The sequence below is a fragment of the Quercus lobata genome, unplaced genomic scaffold (assembly GCF_001633185.2).
Source record: "Quercus lobata isolate SW786 unplaced genomic scaffold, ValleyOak3.0 Primary Assembly Scq3eQI_170, whole genome shotgun sequence".
NCBI lineage: Eukaryota > Viridiplantae > Streptophyta > Magnoliopsida > Fagales > Fagaceae > Quercus > Quercus lobata.
In genome coordinates this window covers 111523-134576 of record NW_022154719.1, presented here as the reverse complement: position 1 = coordinate 134576, position 23054 = coordinate 111523, and the positions used below count along the sequence as shown (strand labels likewise).

Below are 23054 nucleotides of genomic sequence, written 5' to 3'. Positions count from 1 at the left end.
TTATCTTGGGAAGCAAACGTCCATGAGTCTCAAAGCACCACAGTGAAAGTGTGAGGGACGAAATCTGCTTTAAGGAGATTGTGTAAAACATAAGACTTGATCTCATTGTTTATCCTTTCAAGCATCTGATCTGTGAGTCTTCAATTATTTGTAGATTTCTTATTATTTATATTCAGTATTTGTTTATTACTTTTGCCTATCATATCAATTTGTGTTATTATTTAATTTTAAATCTGTGTATTGCTCCTTTTGCTTTATCACATCGGTAAATTGTTGATATATATCCAACAAATTATACCCTTGATGTTGAAAATTGATTGCATACAAAAACTCATTTGTCATGGTAAGAGTCTTCAAAGTTGGTTGTTGACAATTTGTACGAGTGATATCTCACAATCCGGACGTAGTCTTGAGGTCCATTTTTTCTAAGAGATAGATAATGACTTCTAATTTAAAGGTTTTAATGAAACTTTTCCAACGAATCCTTATTTGGGCTAATATGTGGTCATTTGATCATAATTTGATGAAGATCAAATTATAATCAAGCTTTATTCTTAAATTTGGTTGTGTTGGGAGCTTTTTCATAATTAAAATTTTTTTTTCTCGCTTTTAAGTCCGATATGGGCTGTGAGCAATCATTTAAAAGAGAATTTAATAATCTTCAATATAAGTTCGAGTTTATCCTGATTGAAGGGCCATATTTTTTGTCAAATATTACTCAAACCAGGGTTGATTTTGGTGAAACTTGGGGGAAGTGTTTTGAAAGATGTTAGTGTAAAATGGTAGAATTTAGAGGTCTGGTCAAAATTTGAGCTTATTTGACCATCGCTCAACTCAGTCAAAGCTTAGCTAAGGATTTGTTTGGATATCGCTTATTTTGTTGAAAACTGAAAATACTATAGCAAAATAATTTTAAAATGCAGGTCCCAGTACGGACATGATATGACAAGACAAATTGCACTAAAAATAATTTTGAAGTATTCCTTCATGACATAACACGCAAAATGCATAGCCACTGTGTGTTTGTCTTCATTAAAATGCGTTTATCTTCATTTACGTGCATAGTGCCATAGGTCCCACTGTTCAAATGCCAAACGCAAAACGTGCAATAAACGTACAATCCAAACGCATTCTAAGTGTAAGTTTTTAGAACCCTGAAAACACAATATTTAACCTAAAATGTATTGTCAAGTTGATACTTAAGTCAATTATATAGATCTAGGTTAAACATTCATCACATATGTCATGCAGGGGAAAAGTAAATAAGACACAGATATGATGAACCAGGAAAACCAATTAAACAAACAAATTTCAAAGTAAAAAACCTAGAGGGAACTATTCCGAAAAGAATAATTCACTATATCAAATAGAAGTTTACAGTCAAAAATATTTAATTCATATTAAACTTAACTATGATTATCAAACTAACTTTAAAACCTTCAGACTTCTTTGATATGGATTTGCTTTAATATGAACCTCTAATTTATGCCTTTGATCTTCAATACACTTGATATCTGAAGCTTGGGCTGCAACTTTATTCCACTAATACTTGTAGTATGTAAATGAGCTCCAATAGATGTTTGAAAGAGTAGAAGGCACAAAACCTCTTAGATTTCAAAAGAGTAGCTCTAAAAAACTTGAAAAATGTGCTTTAGGATTTTTCTTATATACCAAGTAAGTTTGGAATGAAACCCTAAATGTTTAATGGGCGGTTGGGCTTTATTAAAATTCTACAAAATAGCATCTCAATTGGTCGAGCCTTTCTCTCGATTGGTCGAACTCTTCATCTTTTTAATTTCTTGAACCTACAACTTGTACGTTTTTGAATTCTGACTTGTATCACTTTAATTTGATCAATGTCTAAAACACTTCATAGATACTAAGATCTATTTCTAGACAAGTTTATATACATGGTTTGCCAACAAACAAATTATTTAGAACCTAAACATTTATAACTAAATATTTAGAACCTAACACTAAGAAAAGAGCATTGTGATCATTTTGTCTCTAGATTTTCAAAATTGATTAATAAGACATCCAATTGGGACAAAATTAGGTTATATTTGACACTCCCAAGATTCCAACGTGAAAAATACTATTTATAGATTTTTTGAAATTAAATTTGAAGTTGTACATGTAAAACGATGATGGATAAAATACAATATTGACACTAAGGTTTTTTTTTTTTTTTTTGCTTGATGTTGAATTGAAACAAGTATACATGTTGACTCCAAGCAAGCATATATAGGTGCCAACTCTTAAGTTATTTATCTTTTTATTTTCTTTGTTCATCTATTTTATTGTTGCATCTGTTTTGGTTTTGTCCTGCATCAGTTTTGTGTTGATAATCGTGCTAAAAACTTGTTCCTGGACCCTTATGTGTCTTGCTTCACTAAAACAATTAACTGAAGACAATTTCCGTAATTTGTTGGCCAAACCAAATGTAAAGTATACTGCTAGTTCAAACTTATACCTGAGCATTCCAAAATTCAGCTCTGAGATTGTTCTGTTTATTAATTAAAATCACCTTTGACTATCCCATTCTTCCAAAGTGAAAGCCATATTGAATTTTGATTGACTAGTGCTGTAGGAGCCATTGGATTCCCATTAGCTTATACTTGTTGCCTTGTTTTCGTGGGCATAAAGGACGGGTAGCATGTGCCATAAGAAGTAGTTATATAAGCATATATATATATATATATATATATATATAACATTGAAATTCAAATCATCCAAGGCCATATTGAGTTTCTGGCCAAAATTAAAAGTAGTGGTACTTGGTGTTCTTTATGACTATTACTCAGAACAAAGTAGAATGTTTAGAAAAGATGCTGTGACAACGTATACAAGTAGGCCCCTGAAGAGCAAATGGGGCCTTTTTCTTAATAGGAAAGGGTCCACAAGAGAATTCAAGAATGACCAAAAAGCAACCACTCTGTTATTCTCTCATCATCATTCACCATCAAAGCACAAAACAACAACAAAAGAAAGGAAGGCCAAATTGTTAAAAAAAAAAACCAAGAAAAAAAATGTTGAGAAGCCTTCAATTACACTCCACTCACAAAACAATCTTAGTTCTGAGACTTCTTTGTCTATTATTTCTCTTGTCTTCTCTTAGTTGCCATGGATACCCTGTCAAAGCTCACATATTCATCTATGCAGGCTGCTCCCAAGAAAAATACCAACCCAATTCACCTTTTGAAGCAAACGTCAATTCTTTTCTAGCATCACTTGCAAGCTCGTCTTCTCAGGTGTCATACAATAGCTTAGCTATAGGAAATGGAAGCTCTCCAGAAGCTGATGGCAGCATATATGGGTTATTCCAGTGTAGGGGAGATTTGAAGATTTTGGACTGCTCCCAATGCATTCAAAGTGCTGTTACTCAAATAGGTTTGGTTTGTCCTTACTCTTATGGGGCTTCTTTGCAGCTTGAAGGGTGCTACATAAGATACGAGCATGTTGATTTCTTGGGAAAGCTTGACACAAGTCTTAGGCACACAAAGTGTAGTAAAAGTAGTGTAAGTAGTGATGTTGATTTCTTTAGGCGTAGAGATGATGTTCTTGCTGACTTGCAAGGGACAACTGGGTTTAGAGTGAGTAGTTCAGGTTTGGTTGAAGGTTTTGCTCAGTGTTTGGGGGATTTGAACCCAACTGATTGCTCTTCTTGCCTTGCTGATGCTGTTGGAAAGTTGAAGACTGTGTGCGGATCAGCTTCTGCATCGGACGTGTATTTGGCGCAATGTTATGCTCGGTACTGGGCATCTGGCTACTATGATTCCTCTTCAGGTACAAGCTCTCTCTCTCTCTCCATATCTTTGATTGTCTCACACTTCCTTTTAGAACGGAACCAAGAATTTTTGTTTGGAGTCCGAATTGTAAAACTATATGATTTAATTTGTTATAGGTTTTAAATTATAGGATATAAAATATAGTTTTTCCTTATCTTTATAAGAGCACTTATGGCCAACCCTAGTCCTAGGGCCTCTTTCTAGAGAAAGTCCACCAAATGTGGGCATTATGTGATTTTTTTTATTAAGAAAAGAAAAAAAAAACATATATTGGGAGTTGTGTATTTTTCCTCTACTCTTAAGAATATCCAAAAATATAATAGATTAATATAAATCCAACTCAATTAGTAGTAAGTGAATTATTTCATATTAAAAGTAAGAATAATAACTTTCTCAAAAAAAAAAAAAAGGTAAGAATAATAATAAATGTAGTATAAATAAAAGTGTGTAGAATATAGAACTTTAACATAAATATCATTCAAGTGATATATAATTAAATACAAAAAAAAAAAAAAAAAAAAAAAAAACTCATGTAAAACTGTCGTCTTAGGACACTTAATTTGAATATTTGGACAAGTGAAACAATAATCCCGGTTTCTAGTTGCAATTTATTTACCATGAAAACAACATATTTTTGTTAACATTTTTGCTCTTTAATTGGAGCCAATAATTAGGTCATTGCAAACCTAAAATTAAAGAAAAAAAAAAATCTCATTCTGAGTATTCTATTGTATACTTTATCAATTATAATTTATGACACTTCATTTTATTTTTCATTATACAATAATCAAAGTTTAAAATTGAAAAATATATCAAACAAACACATGAAATATAACAGTTGATAGAATATATAAAAATATAGTGAAATACCAAGAATGACCTAGAGAAATTTTATTCTTTGCGAACCTTAGTGCTACAAGGTGACATAGTAAACGTACTTTCTTAAAATTACATTGACCACTTTAGTTTTTTCCACAGTGAGAGAAAGAAATGTTGAATTTTTTTCCCAAAGCCAATGGTCAGCAAGTAATCTTTTTATAAAGTATAAGGCATCAAGGGTCACAAGTGCTTTAGCTAGTACTGCTTTTGGGAACCTCCATTATAAGTGCCATTCCTCTCTCTCATCTTTTATCTCTTTAAACAATTTCTCTTATTCTTTTTGCTTTCAATTAAAGTGTTATTTATGGATGCAAAAGGTGTTATTACCCTATTATTAAACAATCAATGAGTCAATATACCCATATTATTAAACCATAATGTCCCATTCAAATAAGTGCCATGATTGTTCTTAAAGCCTTATTCTTATAGAAAAGATAAGCTCCAATTTCAAGACAATCATTCCAACCAAAATCTGAAAGGTTTCTTATTCTCCCTCCACTTCTCAGTGACCAAATGGATCAAATAAAATATCTGTATCTAATCTTCTCAAAATTTTAAAACTTGCAAAGTCTGAAATATATAAATAGCACTAATGTATAAAACATGGGTAGAAAGAAAGCTTTTGTATGTGTGGCTGCCAAGCATGCTCAATCTCCTATCATTTTCTTATGTATAGTACTAATTCCCACTACCTTTTGCTTTGGGGTATTTGTATAGATTCCACTAGCGAGGACCAAGTGGGAAAAACAGTAGCAATTATCGTTGGTGTACTAGCAGGTGTAGCTGTTTTGATTGTTCTTCTGTCGGTTTGCCGGAAAAAAATGGGTAAAGTTTCCAAGTATGAGTAATAGTTTTATTAGTAACTTTGTTATTGATGACTGTGATAATCAAACAATTATATTTAACATACAGGTTAAGAAGACTGAAGATGTCATTGGTTTCTTTTCGGCCATTGGATGCTGTCATTGTCCAAGGTTTGCGGATGTTTGTACTTTGTTGTGAAATCACTGTGACAACTTTGTTTTCTTCCATTTTTCCATTTTAATATAATATGGTTTTTGCACAAAAGAAGGTGGATATTGTCTAGTGATATAAAGTGACATTCTTAATCGATCTCCATCAACTATAATTTGCTGCTGATTCTATTCCCTTCATGCTGTCCAACAACATCCCATCACTCCTCAATATATAATTTTCTTAAAGCACTTTTATTTTCTAAAACTTTAGGGGTCGTTTGGTAACGTTGTTTGTATTTTTTGGAAAAACTTGTGGGTGAAAAAGTATATGGAAATACATGTAATATTGTTTAAAAACTGAAAATATGTGTTTAAACACATGTACCAAACGGGTCCTATAGTTTATACTGCTTTCAGGCCTTGTTAAGCTTTGTTTCATGTTAGAAATGAACTGGTTGACTTGTTTTGTTGAAGATATCTCTTTGCTGATCAATAGAGGTAGTAGAACTAATATAATATTGTTTAAAAACTGAAAACATGTGTTTAAACACATGTACCAAACGGGCCCTTATAGTCTATACTGCTTTCATGCCTTGTTAAGCTTTGTTTCATGTTAGAAATGAACTGGTTGACTTGTTTTGTTGAAGATATCACTTTCCTGATCTATAGAGGTAGTAGAACTAATGGTGACCCATAAATTGGCAATCAATTTATATATGACCATCATAACTAAAGAAGGTTAGAAATAGCATCGGCTAGTGCATGATATCTAGCTTTAGTATTAAATTGAGACGCAACAGTTTATTTCTTACCGTATTAGAAAATTAGAAAAACTAAGTAAAAAATAGTAACCAATGGTCCACTTCCTATCTCTAGGATCTCCAACCTTGTTAGCTTCGGAAGAGGCATGCATATTCAGGAATATAGAAGAAATAAAAAGAGAAAATAAAGAGTAGAAGCAAGAATGTAATTTTAATGCTGTTGAATTTAATATTCTACCTTCACGTACAGTGGAAAACCCATTACAGCCATATCTTCTATTTACAATAAACCTAGTGAAGGGTTTATATACTAAAGAATCCTAAGTTAACAATAGTCTAACTCAAGATTAGCTTGCTTATTCAACAAATAGATGGGTCTTCAAAATTTTTGGGGCTCTTGGGATGCCTTAAATATATAATGACTAAACGCTCAAGGCATGTCGAGATAACATACGATCACAGATGATGGCGAATACTAATTGTCAGAAGCTTCATAAACATATGGAAGCATCTTGTGCGAATGTCATTGCTAGAACACATGCGACATGTGGTACACGGGAAGTGATCATGGTGAGCAGGTGACTCGAGATGCTTATATAGTTGGCTTGCATGGATGTGCATGAGGATTGCAAGACAAGTGATATGACACCTATGTTGATGTGATACTAATGATGGGGCTAACGTCTAGTGGACATGACACAGCTTGTTCAACAACTACTGAACAATCTCACACATGGTAATTAAGTTGAGACCGCGAAAATAAAAATATATAATTTTTCATTGCAGTTAGATGAGATCGCTAATTATCTATGTTTATATTATTATATAACCTCCCTCCAGTAAAAGATTAATTAATTATACTTAAAAGAAAGTCTCTTATTATTGTAATAGAAATCAATTTTTTAGTTTAAAAAATATCATTAAATAAAACAACTTTCACTAAAATGTTCAACATATACTTTATAGTTTTGTTTAAATTTTAAAGTTTACATAGTTTTATTTAAATCTTAGATTTTTATGTAAATTCATTTAAACCTCAAATCTTGGGAAAAAAAATTAAAGCCTCTTCACATGATTTTTAATGGTGTTAATGGAAAAAATGTGATCGAAAATTTAAATGAAAAGATTTTAGTAAACCCACACACATATATACACACACGTGTGTGTATATATATATATATATATATATATATTCTTGATAGGGTAGTATATATTCAATCTTGACAGGGCTTTAACCATTTTTACCTAAATTGGTGAAATTTATATCCAGTAGCTTAAGGATTATAATAGAAAAGATAATATACTGAAAAGTAATGATTTAATTTTCTTTCTTTTTTATTTTTATAAAAGCATATGTGCTCTAATTTTACAATATAAGCATTGTTATTTACCGTTCAAGTTCAAGTTAAAAAAAAAAAAAAAAAACCATTTATTTCACTATAATTCAATGTACCTATATATTGCTAATTTTTTTTTTTAGATTTTGATATATATATATATATATATCTATAGAAAGGGTTCCAAAAATGGAAACCTTTGTACCTCATGTTTTAACTTTTAATCACTAGATGCATGCATATTGTTCTTGCGTGTTAAACAATCTGCCAACCCATTGGGACAGCTGAGAATTTTAACAATCAAGATCGTTCATAGTATATAACTAGTAACTCATTCTCTCTATTGCACAATTTATATACATACAATAAGAATTTTTATGATAAGGATTGAGAATGTCACGAGTCTCTCCTGGATAAACAATCATCCCACTTTTTAATTACTTGACTAGGACTTTTGCTTGGAAATCTCTTTTGCATGAAAATTAAATGACATTAACTAGTATACAATGAAAACTTATAAGCATCTTTGGCAGTATTTTCTTATATGGAAATCCAATTGAGGTATAAAATTTATTGTTTGTGGAACTTACCTTGACGACTTATATTTTCCCAAAAGATGTTCATGACACAAAGCCTGGTTTTTTCTAGAAAAAACCAATATGGAAGGAATTGTTTTACTTTCCCTATGTAGCATTATAAAATTAATGAGACCTAGATTTCCTTACTATGCCTAAAGTCTATATAAACCCAACCATTGTAAATCATTTCTCTCACCCTAATCTATCAAAAACAAATCAAAATTGCACTCTAAAAACTGAAGGCCAAAAGAATGGTGTACAACAAAACCTTTTTGGAACATGTGATAGCGATAATTGGTGGTCCATGGGTCTGGAAGGTGTACTTCTACAAGGAATTCTGTATCTAAGGCTAATGAGAGGAGGTTGTTCTTGGTATATCTTGAAGATTTGGGTTCAAGATCCATTTACTTTTTGTTTTGTTATACTAATAAAGAATAATAAAATTATGTGCCCTTCTCTCTCTCTCTCTGTATAGCTCTGTCACTCTATAGTTTATTTTCATTTAGTTTCTTAGGTAATGATTGGGTTTCTCGAGGAAACTGGAAATGATTTTATTAATAAATTGAACTATGTGTTTTTATTCTAAATTGACTCTCTTTCATGAGTAAAATGATCCTCATTTTCAGTGTTGAAGTTTGCTTCTCCCAGTGTAGTATTGTTTCATGCTATTTTTGTTGTAGAGGCTTTTTCTAAAACACAGAAAAGAAAATAAAAGAAAAGAAGATTGTAAAATTGGTTTTAAAAAAACTCCAATGTTTTCTAAAGTATATTTTAACTATTTTCCCTCCCTTCGTATGTACTAATTCATTATTATTATAAACAAATATTTCTTTAGAATTCAACTTTTCTGAGATGCTAATAAGTTCTTTCTTCTTCTTTTAACCGAGTTCATAAAAGGGCTAATAAGGTTGTTCATGTTCTTAGCCGTTGGTTTCTTTCATATAGATTTTTTGGCTTCTTTGATTCCAATTCAGCCCTTTCAAAAAAGGCTAACAAGATTATTTATGTTCTCAACCGTTGGTTACTTTCAAATAGATTTTTTAGTTTCCAATCCCAGTTCAGCCCCTCCTTTTGTTTAGGATGTAATTAAGGAGGATGCTCAATTTCATATTTTGATCTGTTGATAAAAGATTTTATTCTCAGCAAATAAATAAATAAAAGATGCAAAACCTCTTAATAGAAAAAAGAAGCTTTTATTTAGAATTCGACTTTTAACCGGTATTTTACAGTCAATTCGAGGATAGGTGACATTCAGTAAATCATTAAGTTTTACCATTGTTGATATTAGTGCTCCCAAACCTTCACAAGCTTTTCAATTTAAGTGGGGTAGATTATCATTTTGGTCCATAATATTTACACTATATCACTATATGTCAATTTGGATTTTAAATATATCAGTGTAGCCCATAACTTTTTGATGTATATCAAAATAATCCCTGCAATTTTTTTTTTTTTTTTTTGAGAAAATTTCAATTTATGACGTTGGTTCCTGATAATCCCTGTAATTTAGTGATTGATGGAAATAACTAAAACCGTGACTTATGTCTAAAATAAAAATTGTTTTTATACAAACTACAATGCCATGTGTACTAAACTGCAAAATAATAATATACCTGTGGGGCCCGGCCCAAAATAATGGGCTAGTCTAACTTCAGGCCCGTCCGAGAAGTATCCTGTCCGAGGAGAAGTCACAGATAAAGCATTATTCAAGCCCAATTGCGATAAAAGAAACCTGTCTGAGGAGTAACTCCTCCTCGGACATTACGAAGTCCAGTCAAAGACCTCGCCCCAACCATTGCAGTTCATCCTCCCAGCATATAAAAAGAATAAAACCCAAAATATCTCATGGAAAGCTGCCACCACCACATTAAATGTGCCACAACCACCCTCTTGGCCGCATTAATGAGGAAAAGACCACTGAACAGTACTACCTTGGCCACTGCAACTCACAAGGGAGTGATAGGGGTGTCTGATGGGACAGATGCTCAAGTGGAGGCTTAGATGATCAACAAGTGTAAGGTTCAGATAAGAATGAGAGAGCTATATAATGTAGTGAAGTCCCTCAAAGAGAGAGGAGGGAAAAATGTATTGAGAACTGAAGAAATAAAATCTTCTGTTAGATATCCATCCTTGTATTCTTGTTCCTGCAACAATATTGTCCATGCATCAAACCGAGTAAGCTCACTGATGCTAAGTTCTTTGACCCATCCTCTACAAATATTTATTGTGGGTTGCGTCTTGGGTCAAAGCCTGATCAATAGGGTTTAGGCCAGGAAAATCGTGCAACTACAATTGGCGCCGTCTGTGAGAAGAACTAAGGCATCAACTAGCACAACGGTCGAGCATGGCAGAATTAGGTCCACACCAGGAGGATCCTCACTAGGCTAACTCCCAATAGACACAACCCGCCGAGTCCCAGAGGCAAAATAACCTAACCAACCTAGGTGGCAGGGGGAATCGTGAGGGAAGTGTGCATACTATTCGGACGAGCCAGAGTCACACTCAGATAGGTAGTCACGTGTCCCAGAGGCGAAATAGTCACCAGGCCATGCAGCGAGAGATAGATGACCTGAAAAGGAAGTTACGACGTGTGCAGCGAAAACGATCTCCCTCTGACTCAGGCGAGTCTTCTAATGCGGAGGTGCGAGTTACCGACGGAGGTCAAGGACCCCCCCAAGTGAAACCTTTTCCTACGAAAGGGAACCACGCCCTGTACGGAAGTATGAGAGCCCATCCAGCAAGGGTTCAGGGAACGATGCTATGAAGAAAGCGCTGGACCAGGTTTCAAGGTCACCCTTCACGTATAGAATCGAAGGGGCTAAGCTGCCTAGACGCTTCAACCAACCGGTGTTCGCCATCTATAATGGCCGAGCAGACCCGGTAAAGCATGTGAGTTAGTTTAACCAAAAAATGGCGATCTACTCACAAAATGAAGCCCTAATGTGCAAAATCTTCCCATCCAGCTTGGGATCAATGGCGATGAGGTGGTTCAATAGCCTGAAGACAAATTCCATAGGCTCCTATAAGCAGCTCACTCAGGCTTTCTGCTCCCGCTTTATCACAAACACCAGAGTTCCTCGACCCCTCAGTTCGCTGTTGTCCTTATCCATGCACGAAGGAGAAACCCTAAAAGCCTACTCAGATAGATATTGGGAGGTGTATAATGACTTAGATGACAACCATGATGATGTTGCTATCAGCACGTTCAAAAGCGGTCTCCCCACCGAGCATGGCTTGAGGAAATCCCTCACTGGTAAACCAGTTGCCGACGTTCATCAGTTGATGGATAGGATCGACAAGTACAAAAAGGTGGAGGAAGATCAGCTGCAAGGAAGGGGAAAGGAGAAGGCCATCCCCCCAAAGTAAGTGATTTTAGGTCGGAACGGTATAACCCTAGCCAGCCGAGAAGAGATTTTTCGCGACAGGCTGGACAGAGCAACCCGTAGACAGTGAATACTGTATTCAGGGAGCCAGTACAACAGGTGCTGGAGAAAGTAAGGAACGAGCCCTATTTTAGGTGGCCGGGAAAAATGGCTAGAGACCCTTCCAAACGTAACCAGAACCTGTACTGCCACTATCATCAGGACCATGGGCATACCACTGAGGATTGCAAGAATCTATGGAATCACTTAGATCAGTTGGTCCGAGAAGGGAAGTTGCGTCACCTTCTGCACCCCTCGAGCGGCCATCCCGGTCAAGCAATACAAGAATCTCGAAAGGATGTGTCCTTAAGACCCCCCACCGGAATGATACATGTCATCCTCGCCGCACCAGGAAGAACTGGGCCACCCATCCCCAAGGTGCTGGCTGTTGATCGGCTCCCCTCCAAGGACAGGCATAGGGAACCCAAAAGGTCAAAAAAGCGAAGTTCTTTGATACTGGGATTCTCGGACGAGGATAAGAGAAGAACTATTCAACCTCACGACGATGCCTTGGTGGTTACGTTTAGAATTGGAGGCTTCGATGTGAAAAGGGTGTTAGTAGACTCGGGAAGTGCGGTAGAGATAATGTATCCTGATCTATACAAGGGGCTGAACCTGAAGCTGGAAGATTTGACAGCCTATGACTCCCCCTTTCTCAGCTTCGAGGGGAGGATTGTTACGCCAAAGGGACAGATCCGACTACCCATACAGACTGGTTTGGAGGTGGTGGAGGTAAATTTTATCGTGGTCGACGCTTACTCACCCTACACCGCAATAGTTGCCAGGCCATGGATCCACGCCCTAGAAGTTGTATCTTCCACACTTCACCAAAAAGTAAAATACCCATCCAGAGGACAAGTAGAAGAGATTCGAGGAGATCAGGCCGTGGCCAGGCAGTGTATGGTGGCCGCCATCCTACATCGGCCCCATGCTGAGTCCTCAGCCTCGGAGAGCTTATAGCAACCAACCACCTTGGCAAGGCAAGGCGATGGGCTAGCCGAGGAGATAAGGTGCGAAAGTTTAGAGAAGATCGCTGTCAACAACAACTCGGAGAAGTTTTTTCAGGTCGGCTCTGAGTTGCCTTCTAAAGAAAAAGAGGAACTGGTCAGATTTCTCAGAGGAAATATCGATGTGTTTGCATGGGATGCCTACGACGCCCCGGGAGTTGATCCTAGCCTTATTTGTCACCACCTGAACGTCAACCCCTCTTCCACTCCGAAGAAGCAGCCACCTCGACGTCCTTCAAAGGAACATGCTAGTGCCGTAACAGACGAGGTGGCAAAACTGAAAAAAGCAGGGGCTATTAAAGAGGTCTTTTACCCCGAATGGTTGGCAAACACGGTGGTGGTAAGGAAGAAAACAGGGAAGTGGAGGGTCTGCGTGGACTTCACGGACTTGAACAAGACGTGCCCAAAGGACCCATTCCCCCTACCCCGAATCGACAGGTTGGTGGATGCAACCGTGGGTCACCCTCGAATGAGCTTCCTGGACGCCTTCCAGGGCTATCATCAGATACCCCTTGCACTGGAAGACCAAGAGAAGACGGCTTTCATGACGCCCATCAGAAACTACCACTATAAGGTGATGCCGTTTGGGCTGAAGAATGCAGGATCAACCTACCAAAGGATGATGACCCGGATGTTCGAGCCACAGCTGGGCAAGATCATTGAGGTTTACATAGACGACATGGTTGTAAAAAGTAAAAGGGTGTCCGAGCACGTGGAAGACCTTGAAAAAATCTTCGTTATCTTAAGGGAGCACCGGTTGCGGCTAAATGCTTCCAAATGTTCATTCGGGGTCGGGTCTGGGAAATTCTTAGGGTACATGGTAACCCACAGGGGAATAGAAGTAAGTCCCGATCAAATCAAAGCGATTAATAACCTACAGGCTCCTCGGAATCCGAAGGAAGTGCAGAAGCTCACTGGCATGATTGCAGCATTGAACCGGTTCATATCACGATCAGCGGACCGATGCCGCCCCTTTTACCTCCTGATAAACAAATGGAAAGGGTTCCAATGGTCAGAGGATTGTGTTCGGGCTTTCCAGCAGCTTAAGGAATACCTGTCCCGACCACCCATCATGTCCAGCCCTGAGGCAGATGAGGTGCTGTTTGCATACATCGCTGTAGCTCCCCATGTTGTAAGCTTGGTACTGATACAGGATGATAATGGGGTGCAGCGACCGGTTTACTATGTGAGCAAATCATTACATGAGGCCGAGGTGTAATACCTACCTCTAGAAAAGGCAATTCTGGCGATAGTACATGCCACCCGGAAGCTCCCTCATTACTTTCAGGCGCATACGGTCATCGTTCTAACTCAACTTCCCATTCGAGCGGTGCTTCGAAGCGCTGACTACACTGGAAGGATCGCCATGTGGAGTGCGCTTTTAGGGGCCTTTGATATTAAATATATGCCTAGATCCTTCATCAAAGGATAGGTCCTCGCAGACTTGGTAGCGGAGTTTGCTGAGCCCTCTATAGAAACAATAACCGAGAAGAAAGACATGGATGGAAAATCAGTTGGTGCGATTTCAGCAGGGGGGACCTTGCGTTGGAAGGTCTACGTGGATGGCGCGGCCAACTAGAGAGGATCTGGAGTTGGGATAGTTTTAATATCGCTGGACGGTACTGTCATTGAAAAATCACTGAGGCTCGGATTCTCGGCTACGAACAATGAAGCCGAATACGAAGCCTTACTTCAAGGGATGACGATGGTTCAAAGATTGGGCGGAAGAATAATAGAAGTATTCTCGAACTCCAGATTGGTTGTCGGACCACAGACTTAGGGGAAATTATTACTTATGACAACTATTCATAGTTTTAAACAGAACCTAAGTCCTGCATGGCTCCTCGGACCACAGACTTAGGGGAAATTATTACTTATGGCAACTACACAAGTTTTAAATAGAACTTAAGTCCTGTATGGATCCTCGAACCACAGACTTAGGGGAAATTATTACTTACGACAACTATTCATAGTTTTAAACAGAACCTAAGTTCTGCATGGCTCCTCGGACCACAGACTTAGGGGAAATTATTACTTATGACAGATTGGGAGATTATTACTTAAGGGAAATCATTTTAAGGCGTGCGCACAGTCTAGCACCATTGCAACCCTCATTCAAATTCGCTGCCCAACAACCCTTTTTATCTTGACCGTTTACATTTATCTATGTCGCTGCAAATGTTTATAAAAAAAAAAAGCGGTACTAGCATACATCCATAGAAAGCAAAGCAAACATTCTATATTAATATTCCGAGGACAATACAAAGAGAGGTCCTTACAAAAGAGCGCAAAAACAGGACGACTCTCATTCAAAAAAAAGAAGAAGAAGGGAATACAAAAATTAAAAGCCTAAAAGCTAAGCCTTAGCAGGAGGATCTTCTTTTTGCTCGGGCTGAGGAGGAGGAACCTCGATGGTAGGGTCCGTGGTGGGATCCTTCGCCTTATCAGGCACAGGGACGGCATCAGGCACTGCCAGATCCTGCTCTGAAACCACTTAGACACCATCAGGATTCTCTTGGATCTCCTTAGGATAGAAAATGTTCTCGGACAGTCTTAGCACCGAATCTGCAGGAACTCCTGCAGCATCAAGGGCATGAGCCCATGAGATGCTGCAGTAGTCCCTGCACACCTCGGGAATCTCCTCGGATAGCCTGGCCTCCGTTTCTTGGGCCCCGAGCTGGCGAGAAGCATTCTTTTCAGCCTCTGTGGCCTTTCGGATCAGCTGAGCCTCCTCTTTGACCCGCCGCAGCTCATCCTCGACTTTTTGCAGAGCAGTCTTGAGATCCAGCACTGCCTGCTTCTCGGTGGCAAGGTTGATCTGGGTCGAGTACAGCTCTTTGCGCTGGTCCTCCGCCTGGGTCTCAGCACTTTTCAAACCAGCATCTGCACTTTTGCGCCGTTTTTCCGACTCCTTGAACTTCTCCGTGAGTTCAAGGTGGTCGTGCTTAAGGGACCCCAAGGTTTTCTCCATCTCCGTCCGAGACTGGGTTTCAGCCTCAACCCGACTGCGATTATCACGACAAAATTCCTCAGCCACAAATACCTGCTGAGTAATCTGCGAACGAAACAAGAATGGTTTAAAAATTTAACAGGGTTAAATAAATTAATAAAACAGTAAAAGGATTACTTACCATCGCGAGATCCCTTTTGAGGGATAGGAAGATTTCGGGTTGAGAGAACCGCCTATAGGCCTCCATATCCCGAGGAAGGAGTAGGGGTTGCTCTAAGGCATCAGCCACGTACCCTGCTTGGCCTCGGTTATACTCTCTGACCGACGCATTGTAGGGGATGGCAACCCCATCCAGCTCCAACTTGGGGCTCCATGTACGCGGGGTAGTACGTACCTCAGTAAGGTTCTCCTCATCCCGGTTTTCCGCGGAGTTACCCCTTCTGCTCCTTGGCGCCCGGGTGGTTTTTTGCTGCTTGGTCGGCTGGGCAACCACCTCACCCTCCTCAGGAGTGTCAACTGGCCTTTTCTTCTTCAGGTCCAGATTAACCTTAAGGCCGAGATCCGAGGGGTCCTGAGGGACCACAGGAGGAAGGGTCTGGGCCTGTGACTGAGTTGGTCCCTTTGATGACTGACCTTTTGATGACTGACCTTTCCCTCGGGAGGCCATCAACTCCCTTAAATTTTTTCCCTTCCCGGCCATGGGCTCTGTCTCTTCGTCCGAGGGATCGTCCGAGCAGATGATGATTGAGGGAACACCAACTGCAGAGTGTTGGTCCTGCTCTCCTTCAAGATCAGAAAGCTCAACCAAGGAGGTTTGCTGAACCTCCTCCTCAAAATAAAACTCGTCTATCTCTTCCTCAAGGGAAAGACGAAATGATTCAGATTCCTCTTCAACCGGAACAACAACTCCAGGCTCGACTGGCGGAGGTAATTGCTCTGCTAGATAAGGATCTCGGACGCCGGCTGGTACGACTGGTGGAAGATCACGTTGAGCTAGGAACCCGGTCTTAGACACGTCAATCCTAGCCAACCTCGAACTGCTAGCCCTTATGGCGTGACCGATAGCTTGGAAAGAGCAGCTTAGAGGTTGATAGCCCAGAACGAGATGAGCTGCACGTAACTGTCCGTCCTCAGTAACGTATATTTCCGACCTCAGAAGGTAGTTCAGCGCCGGCACGTTCACGAAGTTTAGCCGATGAGCGACATGAACTTTATCTGCAAACGTCCAAGAAAAGTGGGGTTAGTTTATGAAATTTTCCAATTGTAAAGAAAGCGATAAAAATAACCCCCCAATACTAAACCCTTTCCCAAAAAGGATTGGCCCTAAAGACGCCGCACCTGGGATTCCTGCCCGAGTTGGACAATGAATACCATCGAACCACTCCCCCGAAGCAATAAGGAAGTCATTCTTCACGGTCTTATTGGATATTGGGAGACAAGAGATCAACCTAACGACCTTGGATCGGGATTTAAGATAATACCCTCCATTCTCGAGGCGGTGACACTCGTACAGATAAGCCACATCGTGCCAAGTAAGGCCTAGATTCATCCGCTCGTCTAAGACATCTACACAGCCTAGTATCTTGAACATATTTGGGGCGCACTGATGCGGCGTCAACCTATGGTTGAACAGGTATTCCCTTGTAATCCTACGCATGGGAAGTGTCATCCCTCCCTCTATGAAAGCAATCATGGGGATAACAACTTCTCCCTCACCTCTATCTGTCAATACTCCTTCAAGAGGACAGTACTGCAGCCCCACCTTCGGGGGAATGTGGTATTTTGCCCTAAAAGCCTCCATGGCGGCCGGAGTTTTTACTAATTTTTCGAATCTACCCATCTGAGCTGAACTGGGGGAATGAAAATAAAAACCGAGAAGAAAAGTAGAGTTCGAGGAGGGAATCGAAACGACGAAATAAACGAAATCTACTGGTACCTTCACAAAACGCTCAATGAGGTGCCTGAAAATCTCTCTGGGAGGAGACGCTTCACGAAAAACGGCTACGGTGGCTTAGCGGACGCAAATATTCGTAGATCTCTAGAGTTCGATGGAGTGCTCTGGAATCCTCTGGGGTTTATGAGATGCAGATAAAAAGAAAAACTGAACCCCTCTTACGTCTTATATAGCCGGGAGGAGAGAGAAAATATCACTCCTACCTAAAAATACGAGAAAAAAAAAGATGGTCGTTCGATCCACGCCACACCGTTGGATGAGGGGGACATAAAGCCTCCAAAAGTAAATGGCCGCGCCTCGTAAATTGTAGCGCGTACAAAGTAACTGTCCACACGCGCGCCCCAAGCTCTCCTTACTTCCATCCTCTCATTAACATCAAAACCCCGCTTTTCTCCTCGGAAGGAGATGAAAACCGGAGTTTTGAGGGGCTATTGTGGGGCCTGGCCCAAAATAATGGGCTAGTCTAACTTCAGGCCCGTCCGAGAAGCATCCTGTCTGAGGAGAAGTCACAGATAAAGCATTATTCAAGCCCAATTGCGATAAAAGAAACCTGTCCGAGGAGTAACTCCTCCTCGGACATTACGAAGTCCGGTCAAAGACCTCGCCCCAACCATTGCAGTTCATCCTCCCAGCATATAAAAAAAATAAAACCCAAAATATCTCATGAAAAGCTGCCACCACCACATTAAATGTGCCACAACCACCCTTTTGGCCGCATTAATGAGGAAAAGACCCCTGAACAGTACTACCTTAGCCACTGCAACTCACAAGGGAGTGATAGGGGTGTCTGATGGGACAGGTGCTCAAGTGGAGGCTTAGATGATCAACAAGTGTAAGGTTCAGATAAGAATGAGAGAGCTATATAATGTAGTGAAGTCCCTCAAAGAGAGAGAGGAGGGAAAAATGTATTGAGAACTGAAGAAATAAAATCTTCTGTTAGATATCCATCCTTGTGTTCTTGTTCCTGCAACAATATTGTCCATGCATCAGACCGAGTAAGCTCACTGAGGCTAAGTTCTTTGACCCATCCTCTACAAATATTTATTGTGGGTTGCGCCTTGGGCCAAAGCCTGATCAATAGGGTTTGGGCCAGGAAAATCGTGCAACTACAATACCCATTTAATAATGAATTTAGTAAATTAAAAAGGACATTAACAAAATTGGGCTTATACAAGAACTTCAAATCCTTTATCACCTTCAGTCAAAAAAAAAAAAAAAAACTTCTACTCCATTAGCTTCTGTATTTTTGTAGTCTCAGCAGGGAACGAGTCCTGCAAATTAGGGGTGTCAATGTTCGACCCAACCCGCGAATACGACACGAACCCGACACGGGTTTTTTCGGGTTAGGGTTGGACCTTAATGGGTTTGGGTCATAAATGGGTCGACTCGAACGCGACACGATAAGAAATGTGTCATAAGCGGGTCAACCCGTATAACCCGCAATAGACACGTTTGACACGCCAATTTATTTGTGTCAACCCGAAATGACCTACTTAACACAACCCGACTAACTCATTTAACAAATAAATATTTATTTTATTTAGATTTGTCAAATACCTTTTATATCCAACATATATTTTAAATTTAAAAATAAAAGTGAGTAATTTCAAAAATTTATAAGGGATATAATTAGAAATTGAAACTTTACTGACTCTAGAACTACTAATACTTTTTTTTGGCATAGAACTTGCACAAATAAAATTGGATGAGCTTGTGGAAGATGTTATGAATTTGGACATCAACAAAGAATCTATGGATGATAATCGTGGTCATAGTCAGGATTAGTCTACTGTTTACTCAAATTTTTTCAATATTGATACTTAGCATTTGACAAGTTTCAAGGATATTATATATTTTTTTTGAACTATGTTATTTTATTTTTGTTAAACTTAGTTATTTTGAATTTGTGTTGAAGTGTATGCACTTCTTTTGGAGTGTAAAGAACTTATTTTCTAGATGAATGTTACATTTTTGTTGAACTATATTATTTTGAATGTGAGTTGAAGACTAGAAGTGTATGCACTGCTTTTTGGGATGTAAAAAAAATTATTTCTAGATGGATATTATATTTAATATTATGCATATTGAAATAGGTTGTGCTACATTCGTGTTAACCCAACATGACTCATTTATTAAGCGTGTCAAATGGGTTGGGTCAGGTCAACCTGCCTTATTAACAGGTTGGGTTAGGGTTGAAGGATCATGTCACGATTATTAAATGGGTTGGGTTAGGGTTGAGCCATTTAGTCGAATACCCCTACCTTGACACGATATGAACCCGACACGCTAACCCGAATTGACACCCCTACTGCAAATGAGCGTAACTTTTGCAGACACGCGTAAGTAAATGTGTGTGATCTGGGCCATTAAAATACACATATTACAATTTGACAGGTCACAGATTAATCATCTTTGTGTATTTTAATGAATTTTTCTTTTGAGAATCATTTTTTTTTTTAAAAAAAAAAAACAACTGTAGGAGTGAAAAGATTTAAACTAGCTTTTATGTTATTTATGAAAAAGTCACGTATTAATAAATAAATGAATTTTGTTTTCTACGTGTAAGACTTTTTTTTTTTTTGGGAGCAGATTCTATGAGTAAGACTTGAGTCTTGATTTAGAGCATTCATATTAGCACACAAAAATTTCACTTTATTTTTGCATAAAAATCTATTTTTTCTATTTTAAACGTACAATTATCATTCAAAAACACCCATATTAGGAAAAGAAATATTATTTCTTTATCAATTTGTTATCTCTCTCTCTCTCTCTCTCTCTCTCTATATATATATAAAGAAATATTAAAAAAATATTTGTATATAAATAGTAATCATGTAAATATATACAGTTATTGTAGTAACAATGTATATTTACACATTTGTAGATTGATTGACATGAGTAGCTTTTGGTCTTTTTTTTTTTTTTTTTTTTTTTTTTTGGAGAAAAGGGTAGCTTTTGTTCTTAAATATGTATATTTGAAATATTTTTCTATTATACCCATATCAATATGAGTGCTCAATATAATAGAACGCATCGGAGTGATGCATGTTGGTAAGTTGAGATCACCAAAAGAAATATAAATATATATATATATATATATATATATATATATATAATTTTTTATTGCAGTAAGATGAGACCACTAATTAATTATGTATTTTAATATAAGCTCCCTCCCGGAAAAGATTAATTAATTATACTTAAAAGAAAGTCAACGTAATCATATTTTTGTAATATTCCAAAATATCGTTAAATCAAATAACTTTTACTAAAACCTCTACATATTTCATTTGTTCAAAAAAGGGTAAATTACTTTTTAAATTTTAGAGTTTTGAGTATATTTCATTTAGTCTTGAAATTTCAAAATGTTTCATTTAAATTTCAAAATTCCAAAAATTTCTAAAAGATTTTCATTTCAATCTCATAGTTTAAGATAGTTTTATTCTTATATTAGGGTCTGTTTGGTTGGGGTGAAAAGTTGGGAGGGCAGAAAATGGAGAAGGGATAGAAAAGTGAGATAATAGAAGAGATTTAGTTTTCTCTCATATGTGTTTGGATAGGAGGATGGAAAGTGGAGAGATGGAAAATTATAAAAAATGAAATTGGTATAAATTTACAATTATGTCATTGTTAAATAAAACAAAAGGTAATGCAATTTTATACACATTTTTTTAATTAAAAAATTGTGAATAAACACTTCACTTATATATATATATATATATATATATATATATATATATATATATATATATATATATATATATATATATAAAGCACAAGCCAAATACACAGGTGTTAAAAAAAAAAAAAAAAAAAAAAAAAAAAAAAAAAAAAAAAACCCAAAAGTACCGACTAAACAGTAAAATAGAAGAAGAAGAAGAGAAAAACACAAAACTGACTAAACAGTGGAATAAACAGAATAAAATAAAATAAAATAAAAAGACAAAAAATAAAAATAAAAATCTTGCTTGTTGGTGGAGAAGGACAATTTTGTCAAAAATACGCCTTCTCCTTTTCACTTTTATTTTCTCTTTAATTTTGAGAGATCAAGTTTTTGTAGGCTGGAAGAGAAAATTGCCAGACCTTGCAATTTTTCTTTCCCTTTTCTCCCAACAAATACACTTATTTTTAGTTTTCTCTCATTTATTTTCCACTCTTCCTATTCTCCCTCCAACCAAATGGACTCTTATAGTTTTGGGTAAATTCATTTAAATCTCAAATTTTTGAAAATAAAAAATATATTAAAGCAACTCTTCACATGATGTTTAATGGTATTAATGGAGAAAATGTGATAGAAAATTTTAATGAAACTGTACGGCACCAAGGTCCCAAGACCCAGATGGGCCCCGGGCTCAAGCCCAATGGCACGGCCCCATCACTTTAAATTCTGCTTGAAACTACCTTCACGAACTACGAGTTTTAAGCCTCGACCCCTAACCTATGCTTGGCATAAATTTCCCGAACAATCAATGAAACCTTGTCCGAACGTACCATAGGATGCTCGGCAGTTCAGGAAACATCACTATCGAGCATATCCACCTGAGTTGGAACCAAGTTCCAAAACCATAATCGCTACATTCCACTCTCACCTAAACATCTACTTACAACAGATAGTATTGGACCTTCAATTGCACTAACAATAGCAATAATCATGATCTCTCCACTAACTTAGAGCTATAAATAGGAGAAGTTGGGGAAGAAAGAGGGGTTCAGAAAAAGGGAGAAAAAACAGTCATTTAGGAAGGGAGGAGGGATATTACTCTGAGTTTCTGTGTCGAGAACGACCCAAAGTAAGAAATCCTAAAGCCCACCCTATAAATAAGTTGTGAGCCCAAGTGAGGTTAAACCCAACAATCTCATTTTAGGCGCGCACAGAAACAATTTTTAAAAAGTTGAGGTTTAAATGAAACATTTTAAAATTTGAAAAATATAAATAAAACATACGTAATAACTTAAGGACTCTAATAGAAAAGATTATATAATGAAAATAATAATTTAAATGATTTTTTTCTTTTGATTTTGGTAAAAGCATATGCGCTGTAAATTTACAATATAAGCATTTTAATATACTGTTAAAATCTAACTTAAAATGAAAAAACCATTTTCCTTCACTAATTCAATGCAAAGAGAATAAGAAAATGTACCTATATATATATTGCTTACAAAGAAAACATTCCTGATAGATTATCCTATATTTATTATGCACCATTTTTTTGTTTTTGGGAACCCTTTGTACTTTCCACATGTAGCACCATAAAATTAATGAGACCTAGATTTTCTCACAATTTCTAAAACCTATATAAACCCAACCATTGCAAATCATTTCTCTTACCCTAACCTATCAAAAAACAAAACAAAATCGCACTCTGCAAGCTGAAGGACAAAAGGATGGTGTACAACAAAACCTTTTTGGAACATATGA

The 23054-nt window shown here is 37.5% G+C and overlaps 1 protein-coding gene across 1 annotated transcript; it reads left to right on the top strand.

Annotated features, from left to right (window-relative positions):
- Nucleotides 1-2916: 2916 nt before the first annotated feature.
- LOC115973107 (plasmodesmata-located protein 8-like) lies at nucleotides 2917-5888 on the top strand. The gene is made up of 3 exons (XM_031093342.1): nucleotides 2917-3786; nucleotides 5385-5492; nucleotides 5580-5888. Exons 1-3 carry the CDS (start codon nucleotides 3030-3032, stop codon nucleotides 5582-5584), a joined length of 870 nt encoding a protein of 289 aa, XP_030949202.1. The 5' UTR covers nucleotides 2917-3029; the 3' UTR covers nucleotides 5585-5888.
- The last annotated feature ends 17166 nt before the right edge of the window (nucleotides 5889-23054 follow it).